We start from the raw sequence: 7,653 nt of genomic DNA, 5'->3' as shown, positions 1-7,653 counted from the left end.
AATACACGACATCCTCCCGGCCCCAGCCCCTTAGCGGGCACGGCTCCTCCGGCCCCGCCTCGTCGTGAGGGGTTGGGGGTGCCCTGGTTGGGGAAGCCCTCGGTCGTGGCAGGGGTGAGCCCGGCAGGGCCCGTCCCGCCGCCTCCGCAGGCCGCGGGCGGTCGGGGCCGGGGCTGGCCCGGGGAGCTGCGGCCGAGCGCGCACCTCTCGTCTCCGCGGGGTGAGTGAGTGCCGCTCGCAGCCGGGATTTGCCTTGTTCGGCTGATTTCCCTATCGCAAGTTTTATCACGCAGGTAGTGGCCGCAGCGGGGGTGCACGCAGCAGGTGGCCAGAAGGATTTTTGCTGAAGCAAAACATAAAGGCAGGGTTTGAGCAGCAGGTTACCTCCTTGCGGCCAGCAGGACGGGGCAGCCGTGCCTGCAGGGAGGTGACCCCACGCTGTCACCCAAGGATCCCTCCACAACCCGGAGGAGACCCGTTGCCTGGGCAGTTCTGGTCTCCGGAGCACCTGTACACGGTGTTACACAGGACTTACTTCGCCTCCTTGCCTTGCTTGGAGAGGGTGCTTCAGAACAACTGCTCCTTTAAAGAAATCGTGGTACATCAAATTATTTGAATTGGTCATGTGAAGGATTTTAGATGTATCCCTGAATTTCTGGGAAGGTGTGTGGTTTCTGAGTGAGGCCAAGGAAAAGCTGTGTAGCTGAAGTAGAAAGTGAAAAATACAACCTGCAATGGCATCTTCTTCGTATTGGAAATTCTTTTTTTAAGTTGCTCCACTGTGAGCCAGAGGGTGCAGCTTTCTGTCCAGATACTACAATTTCCTGGACAGAGCCGCTTCCTGTTATTCAAAGCGAGCTGATCCACTTCAACTGATAAAGGTATTACGTGTTTGAGTAGGTTTCTCTACTGCAAGAGTCAGGGATGCTTGACACTTGTTAAATATGGTGGTTTCCAAATCCCACAATGTGCTATGTACATTCATCAGCTGATTTAATTTACAGATCACTAAAAACAGTATCATGCAGCAGTGGTCATTAGAGGCCAAAGCAGAGCAGATAGGAACTGCTAGGAAAAAAGAAGGTAACATATAATATAGTAAAGAAAGGTTCAGTTACAGCCAGCTAGAGAATGGCAAAAGGGAAATCTGACAGATTCACAGCCAGTCAGATCCCCAGTCCACTGGAATCACAACATTTGGAAGAAAGTAAAACTCTGTTTAGTTTAATATCCTGTGCATCATTGTGGTCAATGAGCATAATAGAACTTGTATTTATGGAGAGATTGCTCATGTTCTTTGGATACCTGGAAGAAAAAAAGAGGAACTAGGAAAAGAAGTGGAGGGGAAAATAATTGGCATAAAAAGCAAGGGCCACATTAAAGGAAGAAACAGATTCCCTACTGAATTTATCACTGGGCTTGAGGAGGTTTTTTTTTTTAATTTCAAAAGTATTCAGCAACAAAGCATAGATTTAGAGAACACAGAATTTTAAGTCCAGCGTGTTTAGTCTTCCAGAGCTTCCTCAGCATTCAGGATACAGTTTTGCTTCCAAAGCAGCAGCTTTACTTGTCAGTCAGGAAAGCAGGACATGAAAGTCAAGTAACAGTAAGTACACTGTGCTTAAATTAGAATGCCTTTTGCTCCAGAATCTCAAAATGCAACAAAAGACTTTCATAAAGTAAGGGTCCCTTCACAATGGTCTTTAAAGGGTACCAATATTACACTTTTATTTTTCCCCCTAAAAGAAAGTTCAAGAAACTTGAAATATTTCTTATAAAAGGAATACTTTTTAAAATTTCTGACTCTCCATAAAGACCTAATTAACAGTATATCCTAGTTTAAATAATATTTTAAAAATTGTCTCTTTTTTCTTTCTCTCCTTTATATTTGTGAGATTGTTTTCAGTAAGGGAAAAATGTGCTTGCAGTAGCTGTGCCCTTTCAATGCAAATGGGTAACTGCAGTGCCTCTATCAATCTCCACATATACCAATTTGAGAACAGAGCTGTATTTCTACATTTATATGCCAAATAACCTTCCATGTGCAAAAAAAACCCAAACAAATAGAAGCCAAAAGAAGACCAACTATTTTCCTCTGGCTTCATTAAAAATAAATGAAAAAAATATAAAGTAATTTTGATTAATCTTTGTGTGTCTATCTATGTGTGTTTACATGTATTTGCTGTCCTCTGTTACTTCTAGGTCTATTTCAGGTTCACTAATTACCTGGGAATCCCTGTGACTTTGGAGAAATTTCTTTGGAGCATTGTGTCACATTTTCTACAGCATGATCTTCTCCAGCTTCTATTCCTTCTAAATTTCTTTTCCTGCAGTTGCTGTCTTTGGTACCTCTTTGTTTTCCTAAACTGGTATTAATTGCAGATTTCATTAGTGTTTTCCTAACTCTGTGCGTTTGGTCACTATTACATTCACCAAACACCACCCCTGGAGAATCCCATAGAGCAAATTGTCATAAGTCAAAACTTTGCCTTCTATCATTCTCTAGATAAAGTTCTACGGCATGTTTTAAATCACTAGAAATCCCCGCCCTGCCCCACGCCTTCCAGTCATTTCTCCGACAGTCACTTAACTCTTAATCCAGCGTGGTGGCTGCTCGGTGTAGTCTGAATTTAGAGCACATTAATGCCCTACCCACGGCCTGATGCCCTTCCTGCCGGCGTGGTACATCCCCAGCCCCAGGGACAAACAGTGGCAAATGCTGGGCGGCGCCGGGGGGAGGAATTGGGGGCATCTGAGTACAGCGCTTACTGTTCACACAGGGAAAAGGAGCTTAGTTCAGCTTGTCGTTTAACAATGCTGGCATCTGGGAGAAATTAGAGTAGCTAATTCCATCCACGGAGAGCCCGCAGAAGCTGAGGTTGTGCTGGCTTCCAGGTTATTATGTGTGGGATATCGGAACTGAGGAGGCAGATAAACGTGAGCTTGAAGCTGTAAACATTATTCATACAAAGTGCAGATGGCTGTGTGCTTCTTACTCTTACTGACAAGCACAAACTCCCAACAACTAGCTTTTGGTGCTGACCATAACAGGCTGATACTGCTTTAAATGAGGGCCATGTGCTTGAATGCTTAAACCTCCATGGCATTTAATCAAACTGACCTTGTTCTGCAGCTTTCTGTGCTTCAAAATAGATGGAGGGAATCTCAATTCACTGGGGAGATACAGAATAAACAGAAAGTATTAATCCTGTATGAAATTCTCTTCCTAGTAGATGTGTTGCTTTCTTTAATGTGTAGATGTGAATGAATGTGTAGGAGAGGATTGAGTTTGGCAGGAACAGGGTGAAATGCAGGTGGGGTGTGGGGGCATGTCCAGGATCACTGGGAATGCAGAATTGCTTCCCTGCACAGATAGCACTACAGAAGAAATCACAAAGCTAAAAAGAAGGGAGAAAAGAAAAACTATCTATCTATCTATCTATCTATCTATCTATCTATCTATCTATCTATCTATCTATCTATCTATCTATCTATCTATCTATCTCTGAGAGTAAGATTCACAGAACAACATGAGAAAATGCACTCAGATCCCCAAAGCAAAAAAGTGGGAGCACAACTGTAAAAACACTTCTGCTGTGGCAGTTCAGAGTTACACATTCTTTTATTATTGCATAATTACTGACTGCTGAATGTTTGAAAATGCACTGACATCAAATAAACATCTTGTGATGTACTACTGGTCTAAGTAGGCCTTTATCTTTATAAACCCTAATTGGAGATCAGCCATTAGCCAGTGAACAGATAACCTGCCCTATTTGTACAGCCAGAGTGAGAACTGGTAAATAAATGACAGGGCAATAGGGAACTGACAACCTGGCCAAAGTATGTGTGACCTTGTGTCTCACATGCTTCAGGGTTTTCTGGAGACTGAGGGACAATCGCCCCCTCTCCCTGAAGAGAGAGAGAGAGAGAAAGAACTTGGATGGATTGATGCTTGATGCTGGAGTTGGAGAAGAAATGTAGCCACTCTACCTTCTCAGGCACTTTTGCCACGCACAGTGAACTCACCACTGCTAGGCCTGAGTCCCTTTTCTGATGTGATAGCTATAAGAGCTCCATGAATTACAGGGGAAGGGGAGTGGATCCAGAACAGTGGAAGCCATTGTGGTTGACATTTATCACATTTAAAATATTGAAAACACATAGATTAAAAATTGCATGTATCTGTAGCATTTATCTCCACTCACATTCTGTGTCATGTATCTTAAGGTGTAAGCCCAATGTGGTAGGTGACTGCTGATACTGTTTCCCACTCCATGTGGTGGGCACAAGTTCCTGCTTTATTGTAAGTGGAAATAAAGTGAAAAGAAATGTGGTAAAATGAGACAGAAAAAAAGTAAACAAGAACTTAATACATCTTAAACACTTCATGTTTATTGTACATTAAATAAAACAATTCCAGTTAAGTTGAGAGACCGATGGGTCAGATTTAGGAAATCAAAACTTCTATAGGATGATATGTTCAGCTTAAATGATCATTAATTACATATGCATTAGTTACATTATAGTGAAACCATATTCTGTTAAACAATTCTCAGGTGAATAAGATACATTATCAGAGGTATGTATTCCAAGGATCTTATTGCACATCTACGGGCTAATCCATGTACTTCCAGTGTGAGGAAGATATGCTTTGTACCACTGAGTACAGACTGACTGCCTCCTTATGCTTGTCACACAGCTTCCCCTCTTTCCTCATTAAAAAACAGAACACGATATCAAACAGAAAATAAAGCTGAACGTTACAAAACGTGTGTTGTCTTCAGTTCATTTCAACCTCAAAGCAATCCATGCGTATTCTTTCTTTTCAGTAAGAGCAGGTAGGGAAAACAAAAGGACAATTAGGGGAAAAAAAAAAAAAGTCGTAAGATCCCCCACTGCACATGTTTTTCTGTCATTGCAAGAACTAAAATGTTATTCTGCTACCAACTTCCAGTGCAGTGGGAGGAAGCACTGTGGACGGAGTCTCACTTCCCTTCGGTTTTGTCTGCCTGCACTTCACGCATATACGAGTCGATGATATGCGGAGGCACTCCATCCATTAATAGCTTGAAGAACGAAAGCCCACCTACAAACAAGGAAAGCAGGTAATATTCAGGCTGAAGGTCCCTGGAGCAACAGCTTTGCACCTTTATTCTCTGGCATAAGTGAAAAGTTTTAGTCAGTCCCTATTACATACTTTGAGGTGTGGTAAAATTCAGCCCTGCTCAAAAGTCCAGTATGACATCTGACCGTTATTTAATTGGTACTATACAGACCTTTCCTGTCCTCTTGTGCAGGGTGAATTTCATTGCTAGGGTATCATATATTCAGTCATTTATCTCACTACATGCAATAGTTCACGATAAGCTTCACTTCAAATAACTCTCCTGACTTTCCATCGCGCTGGGTGGAGTATGGTCAGAGATGGAAGTCAGTGCAGGGGGAACAGAGTAGAAACACTGACCAGGATGAGTTGTGGAAAACATGCAGAGATATTCAATTTATTCTAGTTATGGGTCTTAAAATGGTTTCTAGGTATTTAGCAAAATATTTACTACATTGATTGAAAGTAACAAGTGGGATGACATACATGAAAGAATAATAAAAAAAGCCAGGATTTCAGGTGCAGTCTCCAGAGAGAAAGGTGATAAAAGCTGAAATTTTCATCTGCTGGGGAAGTCTGAGGAATCATTTTGGAATTGCTTTTAAATTCACTTCAAAGGTTTACTTTTGAAGTGAACAACCCCCAGGTTGTTCAGCCTGGGGAAGGGAAGGTTCCAGGGAGACCTCAGAGCACCTTCCAGTACCTAAAGGGAACTTACAAGAGAGCTGGAGAAGCACTTTTTACAAGGGCCTGTTGTGATAGGATAAGGGGAGGTGGCCTCAAACTGGAAGAGGGTGGGTGCAGATTAAAGATGACATTCTTTACTGTGAAGGTGGTGTGGCCCTGGCACACATCGCCCATAGAGGTTGTGGATGCCTCACATCACTGAAATAAAAGCCATAGAAACTAGTATTTCTGCTAGTTTCATTGAAATCAAATGATGTTTGGAAGAAACAGTGGGAAAAAGATAAATATTTTGCTAAAAACTTTAGAATCAGCCCTTTCTCCAGACAAAGGGTGTAAATTGCTTTAAGAAATATACCATTACTATTCCTTTTACAAATCTGCATGAATATTGTGTTCTGCGAGTTGCAAACCACCCACTGACAGGTGCACTTACCTTCTGAGCTTTTCTGGAACACACCAAAAGCTTTAAAGCAAAAGTACATTGCCAGGGTGAAGAGAACACTCTCTGACTGCTTCAGCTAAATGCAATTGAGCTGATACTTATTACAACATTTATGCCAAGTACAGATTTTTAAGAATTTACAACCTTTATTAACACAAGGATTATTCAATTAAAATGCTATTAGTTACTAGCGATTATGAGACTGTGCTGTCTCATTTAATGTCACCATTGTGGCAGAACAGTTTGCTCCCAACCTTAAGTAGATGCGCAATACAGACAAAAAAGAAAAAAAAAGCATGCTTTTTGGCATTCTTTCAGCTTTTTTTGGCATTCTTTCAGCTCATGGAGTGCAAGTCGTACTATGAATCATTCATTTTTAGAAGAAGTTAACGCTGGAATAAATATTTTGTTTATGTAGAGGCATATTCCTACAAAAAATAACTTTCTGTAAATACATAATGCTCTTTTTATTACTTACATTTTATTCATGCTAGTTATTCATGCTAAGTCATGCACTGTTAAATTCCATTGGAACATGCACCATTAGAATATATGGGTTGTACCACTAAGAATTATTTGCAAGTAACGAGCAACTACTAAAATCTGAATTTATATGCCTTAAAAACACCATGCTGCTAACTTGTAAAGACATTTTCATTAAGTGACATAATGAAAATCATGCCATACTAGGCAGACATTGTATGACTTATAAACAGACATAAGCTTCATATGCAAGAACCATATGAAAGCTTACCTTAGATGACAATATACATTCAAAAATCCTTACTGTGTAACTAAGGGAGAGAGAGAAAGAGAAGTAACAATTTAATTGCAAACACAAAAGTGGAGAGAAAACGTTGAGTGAAATTATTATTACAATTATGTCAAGGTGATAATTTAATCCTTAGTCATGTAAAATATATGGGAATAGAAGCACATGAAGAGTAAAAGGTAGGGATCCAGTTTCCACTTCAAAATTATCATTAATATGTAAAAGCTAGATTAATAGGTACAAGTAACTATAAAAACCTCTAATTAGTCTAAAGTATAGATTGGAACCAAACTATGTTTATGATAAAAGTTTCCAAATGTAGCTTCAAAGAAGCTAACATACATATACATATATATATATATATATATGCATATAGTATTTTCCACCAGGGGAAAAAAAGGCACACACATAACACTGAAGCATATATATATATATATGTTGAAACTCTGTAAGGCAAAATAATCAAGTACAGACTAATTATATATCTGTGCACTAAAGTATGTACTTTGTCATATATCCACATTTACATTACTAGAGCATGCTATTTACTCTGTAGGAGCCCTAATCTTTAATTAAACATTTTAATTAAATCTATTAAAAAACCATATATATACACTTATCTATATGTATGTTTATAAAAGCATG

At 40.1% G+C, this 7,653-nt stretch overlaps 1 protein-coding gene across 7 annotated transcripts in view; it reads right to left on the bottom strand.

Moving 5' to 3' along the window:
* Positions 1 to 4,373: 4,373 nt before the first annotated feature.
* Positions 4,374 to 7,653, bottom strand: part of MYBPC1 (myosin binding protein C1) — a 69,702-nt gene continuing 66,422 nt past the window's right edge. For 3 of the 7 annotated variants that reach the window (XM_014256874.2, XM_014256877.2, XM_014256880.2), the window contains one exon: positions 4,374 to 5,089. In XM_014256874.2, the coding sequence (XP_014112349.2) occupies positions 4,989 to 5,089 (101 nt within the window). In that variant the 3' untranslated portion in view covers positions 4,374 to 4,988. Of the gene's footprint in view, positions 5,090 to 6,227; positions 6,258 to 6,990; positions 7,031 to 7,653 lie in introns of all 7 variants that reach the window. The other 4 variants (XM_014256876.2, XR_001331799.2, XM_014256875.2 and 1 more) reach the window with 4 other exon arrangements.

Source organism: Pseudopodoces humilis, chromosome 5, assembly GCF_049639895.1.
Source record: "Pseudopodoces humilis isolate 2021_Gansu_Grassland_sample_001 chromosome 5, ASM4963989v1, whole genome shotgun sequence".
NCBI classification, from domain to species: domain Eukaryota; kingdom Metazoa; phylum Chordata; class Aves; order Passeriformes; family Paridae; genus Pseudopodoces; species Pseudopodoces humilis.
The sequence above is the reverse complement of the archived record's forward strand: the minus strand, read 5'-3'. Positions and strand labels throughout refer to the sequence as shown.